General features: G+C 42.9%; 3 protein-coding genes and 1 long non-coding RNA gene across 13 annotated transcripts in view; 1 reads left to right on the plus strand and 3 right to left on the minus strand.

Annotated features, from left to right (window-relative positions):
- Window positions 1–5,903, minus strand: part of grp (gastrin-releasing peptide) — a 37,076-nt gene extending 31,173 nt beyond the window's left edge. The window contains exon 1 of the mRNA XM_069170508.1: window positions 5,856–5,903. The gene's annotated coding sequence lies outside the window, so the exon portion shown is untranslated. The remainder of the gene's footprint in view (window positions 1–5,855) is intronic.
- Window positions 1,179–11,398, plus strand: alpk2 (alpha-kinase 2). 2 transcript variants are annotated; one of them, XM_069170447.1, is made up of 11 exons: window positions 1,179–1,252; window positions 3,430–5,441; window positions 6,677–8,195; window positions 8,313–8,460; window positions 8,975–9,102; window positions 9,211–9,255; window positions 9,360–9,667; window positions 9,791–9,879; window positions 9,971–10,188; window positions 10,273–10,321; window positions 10,411–11,398. In XM_069170447.1, the coding sequence occupies exons 2-11, from the start codon at window positions 3,579–3,581 to the stop codon at window positions 10,616–10,618; spliced, it is 4,575 nt and encodes a 1,524-aa protein (XP_069026548.1). In that variant the 5' UTR covers window positions 1,179–1,252; window positions 3,430–3,578; the 3' UTR covers window positions 10,619–11,398. The 2 variants fall into 2 exon arrangements, with proteins under 2 accessions (XP_069026548.1, XP_069026558.1); XM_069170457.1 differs by having other exon boundaries at window positions 9,360–9,658.
- A 453-nt stretch (window positions 11,399–11,851) lies between these two features.
- LOC138204653 (uncharacterized) lies at window positions 11,852–13,514 on the minus strand. The gene is made up of 2 exons (XR_011178811.1): window positions 13,094–13,514; window positions 11,852–12,417 (listed from the first exon to the last, which is right to left on the minus strand). It is a non-coding gene; the product is annotated as an uncharacterized lncRNA (long non-coding RNA).
- Window positions 13,515–16,197: 2,683 nt separating this feature from the next.
- The window catches only part of nedd4l (NEDD4 like E3 ubiquitin protein ligase), a 43,303-nt gene continuing 39,644 nt past the window's right edge, over window positions 16,198–19,856 (minus strand). For all 9 annotated transcript variants that reach the window (XM_069170605.1, XM_069170596.1, XM_069170587.1 and 6 more), the window contains 4 exons: window positions 19,704–19,811; window positions 19,124–19,220; window positions 18,559–18,631; window positions 16,198–18,201 (listed from right to left, as the gene is read on the minus strand). In XM_069170605.1, coding sequence (XP_069026706.1) covers window positions 18,099–18,201; window positions 18,559–18,631; window positions 19,124–19,220; window positions 19,704–19,811 — 381 coding nt within the window. In that variant the 3' untranslated portion in view covers window positions 16,198–18,098. The remainder of the gene's footprint in view (window positions 18,202–18,558; window positions 18,632–19,123; window positions 19,221–19,703; window positions 19,812–19,856) is intronic.

Consider the following 19,856-nt stretch of genomic DNA (forward strand, 5'->3'; position numbering starts at 1 on the left):
TTGTAAATATGACAGTCTGTGGATTTATGGAAGATTGTGTGCAAAACTACTTTGAATCGAGTGACCTCTCAGTGTCTCTAAGAAAACTCTCTGCAGGCTCTCTCTATATTTTGAGAGTGTTGTCAGTCTCTTCGTTTAACTCTCACCAAGAAAGCGAATTTATTGTAATTTAGTGTATAAAAAGCGCAGCATGTGAATCCATGTAAACATATACACCCATTGTTTATAATAAATAAAGTAGTTATGGACATTGAAATTATTTTTCTGTTTGATTTGTTTTAATTCTACTCGATGTTGTGCTTCACTTTGATCAACTTTTGTTGTACATCAGCTAAACTTGACTTTAAGCATCATTGTTTGATGTCTTCAAGAACAAACAATCGGAAACCAATTATCTCTTTCCAACTGCCTGAGCAAAGTCACATGTAATCATTGTCACGCCACAGCGAGCAAATTGACCACCAACAATCAAGCATGAGGTCCGGCCTCATTAGTTTGTTTTGGCCCGCGACAACAGAGCATTGTTGTTTTGCCAGAGAAGTTGGACGGGTGTTAATGTTGCCAGAAATATGACCCTCGATGTAACAGGCTCACCGTTAATCCATTTCAATAGAAAACAGAGTAACCTTTGCATAGTTTCTCATGTATTTACTACTTTGCACCAGTTGAAAGTGCATAAACGCTCCGTCAGCAGTCAGCAAGCGTACAGTCACTGAAAGCCTAACGTAACATTTGGAAAATCACCAGCAAGAGAAAAAAGAAATTACTTCTTTGGAAAATTGTACATTTTATAAAATACTAATTATTTCTTCCTTTCTATAATGCACATTGGGATGAGTTGGACAGACTGAAATAAACATTGAATTACTGTTTTCCATGAATACACAGTATTTGATTGTGATAAAACTGCTATCTAAACCCTGATTATGACTGCGGTGTGTGCTTGACTAAAGTTGCTATTTCTCTAACTGGCAGGAGTCAAAAATTTAATTAAATGAAATTTCTATAACAACCACAAGTCCAAATCTTTGGTCTTTAAAGCAGGCCATCGAGAAACAGTCTGTAAATATACATATCGTGTGTTAAATGTTCAAGATTGGCACATGTTCACAATATCAGGTAACTGACTTTGTACTTGCGGGGGACAACATTTAAAAATAGACTCACACCCTGAGACCGCCGGCTCTGCCTGAGCTCATACTGAAGTCCTACATCATAGTACGATATCCTCACCATCACGGCTATGAAAAGGGTACGTACTACTTGCATGGCTGGAAATCCCCCCTCAGTTAATGATAGAAATACTTTGATCAGTTGTAATTCATCTGATGGACGTTTGTTTATGGTTTTCTAAAGGAGAGCTGAATGTCGTCATTCACGAGGCTTCATCTACACTGCTGATAGGTTGAGAAACTCACACACACTCACTCACTCACTCACTCACTCACACACACACACACACACACACACACACACACACACACACACACACACACACACACACACTCTCTCTCTCTCTCTCTCTCTCTCTCTCTCTCTCTGCTGTGCTGCATGATACACACAACACACTTTGTCAAGCAGCAGAATTAATTCCTTAAAGTGATCTACAAGTATAATTGGACAAATATTTGTTAATCTATCACCTCTGTGCTCTTCTGTAATCTGTCACCTTTGAGACACTTTTAAATTTTTCGTGATTATTTTCAAACCTTTGCTAAAATCAACGTCTTTCCAGCAAGTCGTTCACGCACAGAAGCTTTAAAGATGCAGCCGGCTCTTGTCGGGGTTGTGTGACGAGGTTGGATCTATTTTGGCACAGACCGTCCAGATGACATCAAGTTACATTTCATTGCTCTCAGGTACTGACAGACTTATTGTTTTTAAGGCCAGTACAGATTGAGCCGTAATGCACCAATCAACCTGAGCAGCAAGACTGATTTGAATTGAACATGAAACTTTGAGATTTAAAAGTAGATTTGTGACAGATATAAGGACAATCTACATGCCTTCATAACATCTATATATGGAGGTCTGAGTACTTCTATGACAGCTGTACATGAAACTTAAGGAAAAGTGAACTTTACTCTGGATCTTGTTTAGATAATTCAGTACAGGATGTTAATATTGTGATACACCTGGAATCTACTCCGCCTATTTTAAGATGGGCATTTTGTCAGAGTTTTAATGTTTGTTACAGCCTGAAAAGTCTTTGATATTCATTTCCATTCGGTGTATCTTTCCGTACGCTGTCAGTGGTGACTACGTGTATTTCATGGTAAACATCTGAGGGTGGAGGTATCGGCTAGGTGTCCTTCACTGCAGCAGGAATGTCACAAATGCAGGTCATGGGTGAAGATGTACTGGTATTTTTCCAAAGTCTGTGCCACCACGTCCCTTCCTGCAATCTTGTATATCAGGGTGCATGTTTTGAGGCCTCCCCGTTCAACACTTCACATTCACAATTCTGCACGTATGTAAGGCTGCCTGCAATATGCTTTTAGGACACATCTACGGTTTTACAGTCACCAAAAGGCCCTAAATAACTACAGCTGTAAAATAACATGAACCACAGCTGAAATATCAAGATACATCCCTTAAATATCAAGTATAATATACTTGAGAAGTGTGTGAGTATGAAGCATGAGAGACCATAAATGTGTAGAGATTTAATTAAAGCAATAATGAAACTCTGCAGACCACGTTCCCTGTAGTTTTAAAAACATCAGGTATCAAGTTAACGTTAATCTGGAAATACAGATTCTCTGTTGAGTGGTTTTCAAGCGTGTACCTCAAATGAAGATCAAAACAGCTGTTTGCTCTAGTTTCTTCACAAGTTTGTTCACATACTCTCCATATCTTATTTACAATATAAGATACAATAAACTGGAGACCATATTATGTACTAGTTCCGTGACATAAAGAATAACATTCAAGTCTTCAGCTATTATTAGATCCTTTCAAATTACTTTTCCAATATGTAGCTACTCACAGCTCTTAGGCCTTGTTTATTTTTATCTGGTAAATTGGACCTGGATTATAGTTAATTAGAAATAAAGCCACTTTATATTTTACCACCTCTTATCTGTGTCAGACTTGAAGAGTCAAAACAACCACCTCATAGACCTTTTTTTTTTTTTTTTTTATTTTATCATCAACAAAGTAATAACAACAGGAAGGTTTCCTGTTGATAAGGTATGTGAAGGGTCTTTTAAAAACCCTTAAAATAGATGAAACAGACTGCAGAACAGCCGTCTCCTGCAGCTTAGATAAACACGTCACACAGAGTGACAGCTAGAGGGAGATAGTGGGCTTTACTTCAAATATTTCCAGTCACATTATTAAGGACAATTGAACATCTGACTTTTCTGGTTCTGCAGTTTAACTGTGAACTAGTTGAATTCTCTGGTAACTTCATGCCTCACTTTGCAGGTACTGAGTGGAAAACCACGAGGAGACAGATGTGGGAAGGAATGACGCCAGAAAAATCGAGGCACAAACAGAATGTCACTGCGCACAACTCGTCATCCCCAAAATCGGCCTGAAGTTGCTGTTTGACATTCAGCTTTCTAGACGTGCGGATGGATCTGTCACTCCTTTGCACAGACGACCAACGCCGGTCATCACCGGCTCTCACGGATGGTCAAACTGCAGATTTAGACTCCACCCTCCCTCTGCACAGTCCTACGGTAAACACGTTGTGTGCACATGAACCAGGAACAGAGATGGCGTCCGACCTCTCAGACACCACCGACAAATCCACACTAAATGTTTCCAAATGCCTCTTCCAGGAGAAAAGCTCCATCTCAGACAGTTTGACGTCTTCGTCGTCCAGCTGTAATGTGTCTCAGTGTTTTCCACTTTGCTCTGAGCCTCCACCAAAGGAGGATGATGATCTCAGGGTTCACTGCTGTTTGGGCTCATCACAACCGATATTACATCGCTTACCTCATCTGTCTCATGACCTTTTTTCAGCCCAATCGGAAACGTTGGGCTTTTACTTTAAACAAGAGCCTGAATCTTTCCAGGCCGTGTCATCCACATCTGAGGGTTCGATGGAGTCGTCTGTCACTGAGCTCGTCTCTGGCCACAACTCCAACTGTGAACGCAGTCGAGCGCCGGCTTTATCAAGGTCGTCATTACCTCAGTCAGACAGTTCAGACAGTGACACGCTTGTCGAACCTTTGTCGGACCTTTATATCTTTGAAAGTGACACGCAGAGCTTCATCTTGAGCTCAACTGTAGATCTCGCAGAGATTAAATGCCCAGAATACCAGCCATTATCACAAACAGACACGGGGGAGGCAAACCATGCCTGCGATACACAAGTCCTGATGTGTGATTCAGCAGACATTGTGACAAAATGTCATCACGTCACTAGTGAGGAACGAGCCATACAGAACGATGAGTCAGCCGCGAGCCAACCTACAGGGCTAAGACCACCTGCTGCGGATGCCTGGGAGGTGGGCTCAATGTCGGTAAATGATGTGAGACAAGGGAAAGCAGAAGTCACCGGTTTAACCCCCCAACTACAGCGCAGCAACAGCCCTAATGATCTCTGGCTGGACGCGTGCCAGTATCTGGCAGGTGAGGGTACAGACAGCAGGGATGTTTTGAACAAGACGAGTCCCTCTGTGATCCAAGGAGGGCTCTCAGCTACCAGTGACTTATCTTTTCTCCCAGGAGAGACACGAGGGTCAGATTACAGCCCCGATGGCAGCGAGGGGATTGGCTGGTCCGGCGGTGACACCAGAGGTTGGGGGCCACCCGTCGAGAGGTGGTCATCGGTGGACAGTTGGGCGAGCGCACTCTCAGACTGGGCCGAGATCATCGCGGCACCACCGAAGGACATCACTGCCGCCTTCGCAGAGATAGGGGCTGAGATTGATGCTCTGACACAGGCACTAGCAGAGGTGAATACTCACATAGAAACTTCGAAAGAAGGACCAGAAACAGCAGCGCAGGGACAATCGCAGCCACCAATGGGTGTCCAGGATCAGCTTCTGAAGGCACAGAGCCTCCCGGAGAGCTCCATCCACTCTGGGCGAAGCTATCTGTGCCTCGAAGCGGAGGGACCTGAACTCTGTGACAGAGAGGGCTCCCAGAGCGTCGAGTCCTTGTGTGACTCAACACCTGCCACACAAGGAGGAAAAGAGCCAGAGGAATTCCCGAGCCACCAGGCGGCGTGCTCCACGCGCCCGACTCCACAGCACTCATCCATGGGTTCACGTGGTGCTACGGTGGCCTCTCCTGGAGGGTACAGGGTAGATGTGATGCCTGGATCTACTTCCTCTTCTGTTGCTCATCTGGACCTTTCTCAGTTTGGGGGATACGTCAAGTCCTTGGACTCAGACATCTTCATCAGCAATGAAGAAGATCCAATCATACTGAATATCGTAGAGGATACAGATTTGGACACGCCTGCTCAGCTGGTAATTGAGGAGGTAAGATGGCTCATTGTACAGATTTATATTGGTTATGATCTCTTGTACTGTGAAATTTTAAATGTACTTGACAGGTGAAAGTTTGATGAGAAAAATCTTGAAAAAGTCTGATTTAAAAAAGAATTGGGGGACAGCATGCATTTCTATTTTTGTGTCTGTTTGTGTGTTGGTCTCACGCCAACTGACACACACACATATCCTGGGGACACACTCTCACATCACAAACACACACTACTTTCCCTAAAGGGTGTGGCGAAGAGTGAGGGAGCAGTGGAAAGATGCACCCTTTACACTACAGAGAACTGCCATCACCTTCACATCGCTGGCCAACACACAAATCAGTCAGGCGCTTCGGATACGCGGCCAGAACATTCAGAGACATTCCTGCTCTTGTCCTTGTCAGTGTTGTCATACCTTCGGTTATTGACAGCCAGTCAGGACGACGAACTCCACGCATGTCACCACACATGAGACTCGCAGGTATTGTCGGCTTGCTTTGGATAGGAGCCGCTCATTCTGCAACCAAGGACTTGTGCCCATGCAGCCTCGATTCTGTATAATTGGATAAGTCCTTTGGCTCCCATCTCAAAGACTGACAGCTGTGTGTGTGTTGGAGGAACCAGGAGTGCCTGAGAGGAAAACTTCAGATGGACAGAAATGGCATCTAATAATAGCTGAAGAGTTCAATGATAATAGCATGCATCTGTGGCGTGTCAGGGCAGAGGGGTGAGAGGACAGCACAGCTGAGGACTGAAACACGACCCTCCCTTGCTCCCTCTCTCTTCACATGCACCTTTTAACACACCCATTCCCACAACATCTCCTTTAAAAACCCGCTCACAGGTCCTCAGGCCGAGGAGACTACTTTGGATTGGCTTAGGTGCGTAAATGTAGCTGGAGCTCCTGACTGTAACGGTGACACTGAAGGGTTCAGTTGCATACAGGACAGATGGACTGGTGGATTGGAAATAGGAGCACACTGTTTCATAAACGTCTGCTATGGTTTGGGCCTCTATAGAAAGGTATGTGTTGGACAGAAAAAGACCTGATGTGGTTTCTATAATGTGCTGCCTGTATTATCAGCCTTGAACAGCAGAACAACAGACTGTTGACAGTCGATGTGGAGACTGACTGCCTCATACTCAACTGAAATTCTCGTCACTGCACATCTTAGTGTCAGAAATGTACAATTTACTAAAATCAGTTAAACATTATTTGTCTGTTTTCATTATCAGCCCGCTGAGGATGGATTGCGTAAAGTGACAGATGAACGCAGGACCCTCCAGCTGGGCTCGGAGGCCGAGCAGGAGGCTAAACGGAGATTTGGGCCAGATCTCAATTTCCTCCCCACACACGATCTGACAAAGTCACGCGTGCCAGGTGTGCACACGCATCCTGGCCTGCACATTAATGTTCACACACGCGTGTCATTTGACCCTTTGCCAGACCTTGATGGAGCACGTCAGGTGGGGCCACAGTGGGGGATTCCTCAGTTTATTATGCCCTTAGCTCCTCTTAGCATTGGCTCCTCCCTCATCTGCCGGGCAAGCAGCAGTTTGGAAAAAGATCAGACTTGCGCCAAAAGGTTTTTCAACGACAACAGAGACGTCAGTTGTGATCATGTTCAACGCTGCGCTGTCTGGCCAACCCCGGATGGAATTACCGACAAACCATCTCTGGAAGTCGATGAGGACTTGATTCATAAAAAGTCGGACGCAGTCGACACCACTGAGAAGTCCTCAGCAGAGGAGCTACTGGACACTGGTGACGCCGCAGAAAGCTTCTTCACTGCCAGGAAAACAATACATGAGGAGATTAATGACCTCAGCAGAGAACTTCCAGTCTTCACGGCCGTCCCCGCAGATCATTTCGTCATCTCGGAGAAGAACCGCATTGCGTACATCACTTTAGATTTTCACGACCCGTTTGTCTCTTGGGCTTCAAAACCTGTCAGACAATCTGTGAAAGCTGAGCTGAATCAGATCACGTCTGAAAAGATGCCTCACAAGACTCACAAGATCACCTCGGAGGGGAAAGCACGCTCCAAGAAGGATAAATCAGCGGCTCAGCATCACGGTGCACAAGCTCCCAAGAAACAGGAGGTGATACCTCACCATGTTTCCACCCAGCAGACCTGCAAACAGCAAGAAACTCACACTGCTGCTGGAGAAAATCACGCCAGTGAGAAGACTCCGGCTGGGATTGAGGCCAAGGAGGCTAAACTGGTGATTGAGACTGGTGTGGTGACTGAGAAGAGCACAGGCAAGCCACACGGCAAGAAGAAAAAGAAGCATGGTCAGAATACGACGTCGGTGCTGAGCGCTGGGGAGCCGCTGACTGAAGTAGAGAACGGAGCAAAACCGAAGACCACTAAAGGACGGGTTGACATGTTCGAGGCCAAGCTGGGTGCCAAATCCGGGAAAGCTCAAAAGGACAGCGAGCTGTCAGACAGTGCTGAGAAAAAGGCCCAGCAGACAGAGGCTAAAGCGCCCCTGGCGGAACAACCTCCGCGTCATACGGACCTTAAAGACCACCAGCCAAAAAAGTTCCCCAGTCCTCTGAATGATGATGTCATTAAAAGGCGACGCCTGTCAGAGAATAAGTTTGGGAAGATCGTCGGTGTTTTTGAGTCTAAACTACCAAAGTCAGACGTTTCAACGAAGGCAAAGGCAGAGGAGCTCAAGGGAGATGTCGGAGCAACTCGCAAGAAGGCGTACAGCGAGGTGGTCAAACAGAAAGTCCCGCCCAAGGAAGGTAAGGGAAGACGCAGACCGGCTCTTCGTCTCTGAGCCATTATCAGCACAGGGGCAGTTTCCCAGCTGTTGGACTGCGTGAAGGCATGTAAACACAAGCATATGATCATTTCTGCAGACCCCAAGGTGGTGCAGCCGATCCAGGCGGTATCAGTGAGCGGGGACCCCCAGAGTCTCTGCCTGTGGTGTCAGTTTGCTGCCGTTTTCTCCGATCACACCGTGACGTGGAGCAGAGACAGCGCCGTTCTGTCTGAGATCAAGAGGAGGTATTTACTTAGAAAAAAATAAAAACACTTTGACATTGTTTCCACTGCGGTTTCAATTCCTCAATACTTGCAAGCGCCATTGTTGAAACCACATTTCAAAACAAATGATTGACTTCAACAGTATGTCTCTGAGCCACGCCCACTGGTTGCTGATTGGTCCACTCTTCAGAGTGGCTGCACAAACCTTAATGCAAACAGGATTTCCAGACTATAATCCCAGCAAAGATTTAAATTATGAGCAGCAGTCCGGCAGAATCAGACCACAAACATGCAGCTTTCGACGTCATAAAAAAAACTGATGGAAGTAGGCAGACAATCTGTTGTGCAATTCTATGTAAAGATAGAATATGATTTTAGATCTTTTAAATCTACCAATTTATGTACCTTTTCTCTACCTCAGATAACGAGAATGTATTTTCAAGAAGAGGTGTGACTACTAGGTTGTTTTTTTTCTGATGTAATGACTTTAGTACAGAGAGTGTTGCATTTTGTGACACTGCACCTTCTTCTGAAGTGCAGGGGATGAGAGCAGAGTGTCACTGACCATCACCAACACTTCTCACAAACACCTGGGCAAGTACCAGTGTCGCCTCAGCAGCTCACACGGATCCGCCGCCCTGGACTACCTGCTCACATACGAAGGTAAAAAAAAATAAAGCAATCCCTCTAAAGAAAGTCACCAACCAAGAAGAATGAATAATTTATCTTTAATCTGCATTTCTTCTTTTTGTCTCTTCCACGACTGTACAGTGCTCAGTGAGATTGTCATCCCTCCATCTCCGAAGACCATTTCATGTGAGTTGTGAATCTCCGAAAAAGATTTATTTCTTTACACAGCTTTAACAAATTTCTCACTGTTTCCATCTTTTTTTTTTTTCATTTTTTTTTTTTTCCCCCAGCTGCTCCTGTAGACGTCGGCAGTGAAGAGGAAGACGTCCGCTGCTCCAGGCTGATGTTCAAAGAGGACTTCCTGTCTGACCAATACTTCGGAGAGAACCAACCGATCAGCATCATCACGGAGAAGGTGCACTTCGGGGAGGGGATGCACCGGCGGGCTTTCCGGACCAAGATGCACACGGGTCAGATTCCCCTGCTCCTGCCGGGACACAGCGGTGTGCTCAAAGTACACAACGCTGTCAGCTACGGGACCAATAACAGTGACGAGCTTGTTCAGAAGAACTTCACTTTGGCTGTGGAGGTAAGAAAGGTGTTCAAATTTGTACTCTAAAACATAATGATGTTTTTTTAAAATTTTTTTAGAAGTCTTCTATAAAAGCTGTTGCTACAATACAGACAGAAAGAGTAACGTCATTGACTTTTTGCTGTGTAGGAGTGTCAGGTCCAGAACACAGCAAGAGAGTACATTAACGCGTACACGGCCGCAGCCCAGTCTATTGAAGCCTTCGGAGACATCCCAGAGTGAGTGACCTGTTTAACATGCACATTCTAACTTTCTGCAGCACGCCGACGCTCTGTTGGCTGACTCTGACTCGTGTCTTTGACTCACCAGGATCATTCCCATCTACCTGGTTCACCGTCCGTCCAACGACATCCCCTACGCCACGCTGGAGGAGGAGCTGATCGGTAACTTCGTGAAGTATTCGGTGAAGGACGGCAAAGAAATCAACCTGATGAGATGCGACTCGGAGGCCGGACAGAAATGCTGCGCGTTCCAGCACTGGGTTTACCATAAGACCGAAGGCAACCTGCTGGTTACCGACATGCAAGGTCAGGGACACAGGAAGCTCAAACTACTTTCAAGTGCAAATTAAATTACAATCTGGTGTACTAAGTGTCAGCGATTTCTTTCAGGTGTGGGCATGAGGCTTACTGATGTAGGAATAGCTACCTGTAAGAAAGGGTGAGTATTTTTTATTTTGAGAGCAAGGAAAAAAAGCTCATTTTTGAATCAACTATCTGATCTATTAAATGTCTTCTTTTTCTCCTCAGCTACAAGGGATTCAAAGGAAACTGTGCCACCTCCTTCATTGACCAGTTCAAAGCCTTACATCAGTGCAACATGTACTGTGAGTTCCTGGGCCTCAAATCTCTGCAGCCCAAAGCCAAGAAGCCCGCGTCCGTTCCCAAACCCAAACCCCAACCCTCCGCTGCACCCAAGAAGAAAACGTTTGGGCCGACGGTGAAGGGAAAGTCGTAATCGGAGGAGAATCTTTATGAGTTTCTTTACATGAAATGGTGACATTTTTTTGTTGATCTGCTTCATTCACTTTGGACCTCGTTGTGCAGAGTTTCGCCTCTTGAAGGGAAATCAGGAGGGTGTCGAAACAGATCACTGAAGAGACGAATGTTTCTGACTCGGACAGAAGCGGATGTTACGCAACCAGCAGCTGCTGTTGGGTCATCTATGCATCCAATAATGAACAATTTTGGAAATATTTATTTTAATGAACATTTCGCTGGAGGGTTTTGGGCGTCGTATTTATCTTCATTTCACTAGTTTTGGGGGGGAAATGTGATAACTTTAAGGAACAATTGAAAATGCTGAGAATGAGGAGTGTGTCCAGAGCGATGAACTGTGATGTCTTAGACTGCTTGGTTGATGAGGTGCAAAGATTTTTCTTAACAGATTTATCTCCTGTTTTTTTCTACTTCTGTGATGTTTTCAAACTATTAGTTCATTAAATTAATGGACTTATTTATTGATTAATTAGAAGAAATGTCTCTGAAGTAGGTTGTATGAGTGGGTACTTTGTGTGTGTGTTTGTGAAGGTATTTCATGACCATATATCCAGTTTAATGTTATATTATTGTATTAGTTGTTTATTTGGTGAGGCTACTGATTGGATGAGCTCCTGTTTATATTTTGGAAACGACACAACGCCATTTGTACACATAAAGCTCACGTAAAATAGGCCTTTGAATGTATTCAATAAGAAATGTGAAGATTTCTTGATTTGTCATTATATTATTTGTGGCATTTCTGTGTTTCTCTGCCATCATTTGGAGGATCTATGCAGCCCTGGTTTATCAGTGTCCTACTGATCCTTATTCAGTATATGAAAAGTGTCAGCGATGTAAGAGTGAACCTAATGATCACATACTAACATGACATCAAGACCCGACATGATCTCAGCAGTGTTCCAGCTATTTAACTGCAGTCTTAAACTGTCTCTATATAAAAAGTATCTGACTCCCACTGTGGCCTTTTAAATCTCTGACCCAGATTGCTCAAGTTGGTGCTTTTCCCAGTGCAAACAGTACATCTTTGTTACTAAATCCACTCAACATTTTCTGTAATGGGACAGATACGATGACAGATGGGGGGTGGGGGATGGGGGGGTGGGGGGGGGGGGGGGGGGGGTTGACCGAAGTAACATCGTGTGCTGTTTAATTCTTAGTGACGGTTAAGATGCTCACTCCAGACAGAAAATACTGGAACAAACATTGTTTATTTATGGAATGCATAAAGACAACAGTTATAACGGATTATAAAACAAAGCACGACAAGAGTTTAAATTCGATGTTTACACGTTGAAAACATTCAGGAGAAGTGGCAGCAGCATGAAAACAAACGCGCCGTCTATTTTTAATTTGTATACTTGTAATCGAAAGGTCTCCAGCAGCAAATTAGCACCTCACATGCAAAAGTAAATGGGTCACACTCAGACGTTCAACATCACGGACGACGTATCAACACACCGAACTGGCTATTTCCGTCTCCGCCTCTCCTGCAGGGGTGTAATGTTTCCCGCCACCACCGACACACGGGGACACATGTTCACGCTTCACAGTACGAACGAGAAAAAATAACCCGGCAAAACAGGAAATGGAGGAGTACAATGAGGTCCTTTTCGCACTGTAGCTATTTAGTGTGATAATGGCGTTTGATACTCAGGAAACAAACACCATTGTCACACTCCACAGCTCTGGAGGACAAGCTTTGGCGTTTGCGCAGACGAAGAGGTCGTTAACACAAACTGGTGATGGTTGGAGGACCTGGTGAAATGAGGACAAAAGAAGTAGTGTGTCATCAGAAAAGAGTGATAGAGAAAGGAAAAGAAAGCACGAAGACAAAAAAAAAAAAACCATCATGCAGCATAATGTGTGTGTTTGTGGTGTTTTCTGGCAGCGACGTGGGAAAACAAAAGCACTTCATGCAGTTCGGTTTATTTTTTTTTTTTTAAAAGGAATGAAAAAAACCACAGATAACCACAGAAAAAAAATAGTGCCAAGTAAATAGTGGAGGCTTATCTGATGAGGCCAAAGTCCGGTCGGGTGGTTTTTCTACTGATTGTGGGGATGACGGCAGCTGTGTGCTCTTGTGTGTGTGTGTGTGTGTGATTAAGAGTGTGTGAGACAGCAACAAAGCAAAGGAACACCTGCGCTGTCTCCATTTCTTTCCACAGAAAACTGCTTTGAATATTTATTTATTTTTAAATGTAAGTGGTGAGTAAATAAAGCAGGTTCAGATTATATCTCACACAAGCTTTCAAATATTATCATTGGTCCTGCTTTAAACGATATGACATCAAATTTAGGAGCTGAAAATGGAACCAGGGGCATTTTTTTTTTCCAATGGTTGAAGTTATCATAGTTCATTAAATACAAACTTCACTGAATAATTATGAATTATTAAATGCTTCAGACCCATCGGAGGATGATACCAACTCACCTTTAGTTTCTCAGGTCTCCAGATTCCTTCAGTGCGGCCCATCAGTCGGTCTCCTGCTCGTCTTCCTGCAGACGCTCTCGTCTCTCCGCCGTGTCCCTCTCACACCGCCGTGTCTCTGTTAATGCCAGTTTAAGTCCAGTAGTGTGTCCACAGCTGCAGGTTCATGAGGTGATCCGTGTTGCGTTTGGGTTTGGCGTCCAAGTCTTTATGTAGACAGAGCAGAGTTTGGACAAACAGCCAGTTGCACATTAGTGATAAGCTACAGGGGAAGTATTGATCGACCCTGACCAGAGGCAGAGGGTGAAGGGTGGAGGAGGGGGAGAACAAAAAAAAAAATACCCTAGTCAGGACCTTAACGCTGAGGTTGGTGCAGTTTGGTGGGACTGAGGTACATAACCAACAGGCAGAGTATAAAAGTAGACGGCCATGAAGTAAAAGCAGGTTGCATTTCTGTCATGTTTGTATTTCATGTTAAATCCCAAATATGTGATGTGCCACGTCCCTGAGGATGTTTCACCTTCTGTAGTCAGTAACCTGCTTACTAAACAGTTGGAACGGATAAAAAAAAAAAAATACCAGATAAACCATCCAAATAGTAACAAACAATAACATTTTAAGTTAGCGAGAAAGTGATAGATAAATGGCTGAAGTCGTTTGCTCAACATAATCGAGAGACAGTTGAAATAAATGGTTAGCTGTAAGATAAGATGTTGCACTCGTTTGCTAAAATTAAAACAGTTTAAATACTCAACTAAATGTAGCGTGTTTAGTGGAAATAGCTCGCTAAAAGTAATAATAATAATAATAAACTTTATTTGTATAGCACCTTTCATACAAGAAATGCCAAGAAATTGTTGATATAGTTCACTAAGTAAAACAGTTGAAATACAAAATGCTAAACGTAATGAATTTTGTCAAAATAGCTGGCTAACAGTTTAAACAGAACACTACAAGTCATAAAATAGGCGAGCTAAAATGAATGGCTTTTAACTGAAGTTGGTTAGTTCAAATTATGGTTGAAATAGTTCACTAAAATAAAAAAATAAAAACAGTTAACTAAACTAAAATTAATGAATGAATGGTTGAAATAACTGAAAGTAAAGCATTAAAAGTTCAAATAGTTATCTAAAACCAAAGAGGAAACAATTTACAGACTCTCACTACTCCAGCAAAGAGAAAATAACATTATTTTACCTTTTCACGTCGTCACACCGGCGAGTCGTATTTTTCAGTCGATTTTTTTGGGGGGGGGTCAAAGGTCATTGTGACCTCATGTCGTCCCATTTTTGTGAAAGTATATCAAGAACACCTCGAGGTCGTTTCTTTAAAATTGGTACAACCATTCTCTTGAACTCGGAGATAAACTGATCACAGTTTAGTGGTTAAAGGTCAAAGGTCAAAAGTTACTGAGCTCACAAAACACGCTTGCGGCCAAAAGTAAAACATTTATTAATGAAATAATGACTAAATTTCTGACCAACATCTACCAGGACAAAATGACAACATGATGGTAGTTTATACCCAAAAGGTCAAAGGTCATCTTTTCTCTTGATGAGAAATGAAACTTGTTTGTGAGAGCATTTGAGTATTTTACTCTTTGTATGTTTAAGGATTTTTTTTTTTTTTTTTTTTTTAAAGTAACAACTAACCACTTTGGTTTAGTTTTTTTTTTTCTATTAGGTTCTTGCTCAATGAAATTCTGCTGTAAAAACTGAGCCAAAGATATTAAGAAAATCCTTTCAAAATAAAATGCTTTAAAGATTTAAAGACATATTAACGATGTCCATGTGAAACCTGGGAAAAAAAACAACAACATTTATATTATTACCAGAACTAATTATTACTATATTTACAGTTTTCATCACTTAAAACTTTTTCTTGGCGTTTCATTAAGGTCACTGTGGCGACGCAACAGAAGCGGACCGTGTGAGAGTCACAAACTAAAACATCGAACACTGTAGGCGTCACATTTACAAGAAGTTCCATCTTTTCTAAAATAATCAAGAAGATCAAACGACAAATTTGTTCTCGTGCACTTTGTGATTTTTTTTTTTTCTTTCTGATCAGATGGAATGGAGGGCCGAGTTGGCTCCTGGTTTGTTTGTGACCAGATTGAGGGTAGGAGGGCTTGATAAAATGTCCCGGCTGGCAGTGTGGCTTTTATTTGCTCGTCCTTGGAGCTGATAACTCTCAGATTGCCTGTGTGAATGAACTGGGGTCCCTTCACCACACCACGTGCACACACACACACACACGTGCACACACACTAAAAAGAAACAATTGTAAATCTCGTAAATTTCTCGACACACTTATCCTCTGAAAATTATTTGAATTTTTAGAAACTTTGCTGAGATTTTAAGAACACATTCATAATGCAGATGAATTAAAGCTTCCTTAAATCTCCCCCCGTACGGTAAAAGGACTTCATCTTTTCACTTTAGCGGGCTGCAAAGCACTTTTCACACACATTCGCTCACCAATGGCAACACAACTGCAACACAAGGTGCTCGGGACCAACTTGGGGGCTCAGTGTCTTGCTCAAGGACACTTCAGCATATGGATGGGAAGGAACTGGGGATTGAACTGCCAACCTTACGAAACCCTGTTCCATCATGAGCCACAACCTTCGGGAACTGCTGCTCACTCACCACAAGAATAAAATAACAAATAATAATAAAATATGATACGTTCAAAGAGCTACTCAGATATTTCGGTAAGAGACTGAACAATCAATAATAAATGGAGGAAGAGTGTCTAGTACAATATTATATATTATAATACAATAAATATAATTTTCCATTATTTGATCATCATTATTGATTAAATTCAGCCTCTCAAAAGTATAAAACGGTCAATGGTCACGTAACGACTAATCACAGCAGCCCAATAAAGGGCAGAGTGACGGATATAGTCGAGTGAAGTAGAAATAAAATTGCAAGTTGTCTTAAGTTGTACAACTTGAATAGATATTAGCAGTGTCTAAAGTTAAAATTCCCAGTTTCCAGTCCTTTTATCCGATTATCATGTTTTCCCAGATTTCCTCATTGTTTTTACACCACGTACAGAGAAAGTAAAAATCCAGCTTCGATGAACTCAAACAACAGTCTGAGAAGTTTCATTTTTATTTGACTGAAGTTAAATGAACCACAAAGAGTTGCTGAAAGTGGTGGAATCTTTTAACAAAAATGATATTTCCCCTCATTCATTTAAAAAAAAAACACAAAAAAAACAACAACAAAGAAAATCTTCTGAAAAATGACTAATACGTACGGAGTCCATTTGAGAGGCGGGATCACGGGGAGGGAAGAAACACGAGGGAGGGAAATGTAGAGAAAGAGGACAAAAGAAGAGATAAAACAGAGAAAACTAAATGAAGTTTCAGCTTCACTTTTCTCTTTTTCTACCTTAGCAGCAGCCCAGATTTACAGACTATTCATATTGCACCAAGTAAGTGCTCTGAATGAAAAAAAAAGAATCACAGTCAAGTAAATGACAAAAGACATACGACAGGCGACGTGACCTCAGAGTGATCTATAAAGTGCCCTTTAGGTTCAATGGTGTTAGAAAAAGGAGAGGAAAAAAAACAAAACAACAACATAAAAAAGAAAACAATTTTTTTCGTCTTTGTAAGAAATGTGCTGCTTTATATTCAGTGGCAATCACAGCTTATCTTTCAAACACCCGGACGCACTCATGCACACACACACACACGCACACACGCACACACAGCTTCATTTTAGTGTTGTCGATCAGTAATACTTTTGTTAAATGTAATACATACATATATTTATATATCATGAAAGAACTTAAAATGTTTTTGTTTTTTTTCCAAGAACAATTTACAGCATTATGAACAGCAACAGGCATGAGAATATTAATATAATCATGACATCTCACAGAAACAAACCCCCCGGTTTTCCCTTCCCGACCTCCAGACCGATTACACGTCCAAATGAATATGTAGTCAAAGCAAACACAAGATACAGTTTCATGCTGCTTTCAAAGCACTACAATAAAAAAAAAAACATTTTATTCAACACATTTGCTATCACCGTAACAAATGATATGATTTCCCAGACTAGCCAAATTTGCACTTCACACATCATGTCATATATAGTTGTCAAAGTAGTAAAGAACATTGTTCATCAGTACAAATACACTGAGTACTTTCCAGCAAGAATTATACCAATGATTAAAAGAAAATCTGTTCCTTGATGACAAAAACTATATAAAAAAAACAAAAACAAAAACCATCTTTTTTTTGGGGATAATTTCATCCCCCCCGCATCCTTGGATCCTCACCAGTGGTTTAAAAAAGAAAACAAAAAAAACCTTCTACAAAAGGCTGCAGCGGTGACATCTGATCACCAGACACAGACAAGGCTCGACGGAGGGGTGTGGCCGATTTCCTGAAATGTGATTGGCTAGCATTCCTAAGGTAATCTGGTGTTGGTCTAAGGATTTTGAGAGAGTTGTGATCGTAGTGCCGTTGCAGTTTCACAGAGAAATAGTGCATGAAGGAGCCAGATTAAGGCCATGCTAGGACCCTTCGGCTGAAGGGCGCTCGAACACTGTGCCAGACTGAACACAAAGGAGCTGTTGAAATGCATTGGTGTTTTCCAGCACTGTAGATTTTCACAGGACGAGGGTAGAGGGGAAAGAAACAGTGGATCAGCCGCCGGCTCCCGTCATTCATTGCTCATGCCTGTGGTTAATAGATTTCAGCATTCAAACAGTGCAACGCTCCCTTCTCTCTTTTCCCAGCACCTTTTAAGGAGTGACCTACCCACACTGAAAAGATATAAAGACGTAGGCATAATTGGTTCGACAAGTCGCTGTACAGTCTCAAACCACCGTGCTATGGAGGTGGCTCACGGTCAGGCATTTACAGTACAACATGCTCGCACAGAACTGCTACAGCAGCTGGTTTTGACATCTCTGTGGCTTTTTGTTTATTTATTTTTTTGTATTGTCGGATGGTCGGATGCAGCGCGACGCTGCCGTTTTAGTCGACGCCCTCGAAGCCCTGCGCGTTCTCTACAGCCATGAGGAGTTTCTCTCTCAGGTCCTCGAAGGATTCGTAGGTGGGCAGATCCAAGCGGTTGAAACTGGGAAGAAACACATCCGATTCATAAATTAACAAAGCAACACAGTGGGGGAAAAAAAAAAGTGACTTTAAAGGACCAGCGTGTAGAATATTTAAGGGGGATCTGTGGAATTTGGCTCAGTTGGATGCAATCTGCAGCCTCACCACTAGGTGCCACTAAATCCTGCACACTGACCCTTTAAACCACTTGACTCTCGCGTACGAGCTCTGGACAAAGTCGATTCAGTTAGTCTCTCAGTTCACTGAGAAATCTCAAGTTATTTGATGAGTCCTCGACCGTTGCACAAGCCCCATCATCATGTCAACTTTTGAACTTGTCCGGTACTTTATGAGAGTGATGTGTGCAGCGATAACGTACCATGTGTGAGCTCTCGGCAACTTATCTGGCGTTCCCCACTGCTCGATGGTGAAGAGCTGAGGACCATTAGAACCTATCACGAAGGATGAAACAATAATTATGATTATGATACCATTGTTGAGGTGTTGTAGACATGCTTGTATTTCAACACATGTTCATCCTCTTGGTCGCTTCATCCTGAGTGAAGGAGATTCTTTGGGCATTCACTGCATTTTACATTGATATTGTTTTCATTTGTAGACATTCATGAATAATTCCACAGTAAAAACACTCACTAATGTAAAAAAAAAAAAAAAGAAGCGCCGACTACATTTTGATAAAATGCATTATTTTATAAAGCTGGATGTCGTAAAATCTGACATTTTTGGTGAATCCTGACATTTATATCTCTGTATGTGTACAGTGATATTAATTCAGTTCCAGGAACAGCAGCACTGTGGACTCATCTTTTCTGGGAAAAACTATTTTTGCTGGACTGTTACTTCAACTTCAGGCCAAACAGACGCTAACGCTGCCGCACAAAGCGGGACGAGGAGGAGACCCGGAGGTACGTGGGGTCACGTACCGTAAAGCTCGGCGAAGCCGTTCATGGGCACTCGTGACGTTCCCGTAACGAACTGGAGGAGTCGAATTCTCTTTTCAGCATCCATCAACAGGACGACCTGGTGACAGAGGAAAGGCAAATTTATTTTCAATTAGTTTACAGAATTACTTCATTAAATCAATAACTTAAAAAGAGTGTTTAGAATTGATACTCGTTCATTCGCTGAAGCAAGAAAGCTTTTGGAGACCGTTTGGCAATCCAGCCAGTGTGTGTGTGTGTGTGTGTGTGTGTGTGTGTGTGTGTGTGTGTGTGTGTGTGTGTGTGTGTGTGTGTGTGTGTGTGTGTTAACGCTCAAGTCAAGACAGTTGATAACCAGGGTCGGTTCTGCTCTGGGCTCTTTCATCAGAGCAAACAAGCCCGTTCGTCCAAACAGACTTTGATCTTCAAAAGTGAGGCTAGTAAACCTGTCGCAGGCCGGTCGGAGGGAAGGATGACTGGAAGCAGCTTTTATTAGGAAATATCCAGCTAACGGCGACTTCTTCTGTGTAGTCTGCATGTTCCTGATACGTGTCGTCTGTGTGTGAATATATAACGGACAAACCTTCCAGAACCACTGGATGACAGGATGGTTGGGACAGTAGCCGTTCTTGTAAACAGTGTGTTGTCTCCAGTCGTTGACGTCAACGTCACCCAGACCACACATGAGCAGCTGCACGGAGACGAGGGGGAGGAGGTGGGGCGGGAGGGGGCGGGG

The sequence above is a fragment of the Embiotoca jacksoni genome, unplaced genomic scaffold (assembly GCF_022577435.1).
Source record: "Embiotoca jacksoni isolate LCO1_2020_lvr unplaced genomic scaffold, fEmbJac1.0.p SCAF_10, whole genome shotgun sequence".
Taxonomy (NCBI): Eukaryota; Metazoa; Chordata; class Actinopteri; family Embiotocidae; genus Embiotoca; species Embiotoca jacksoni.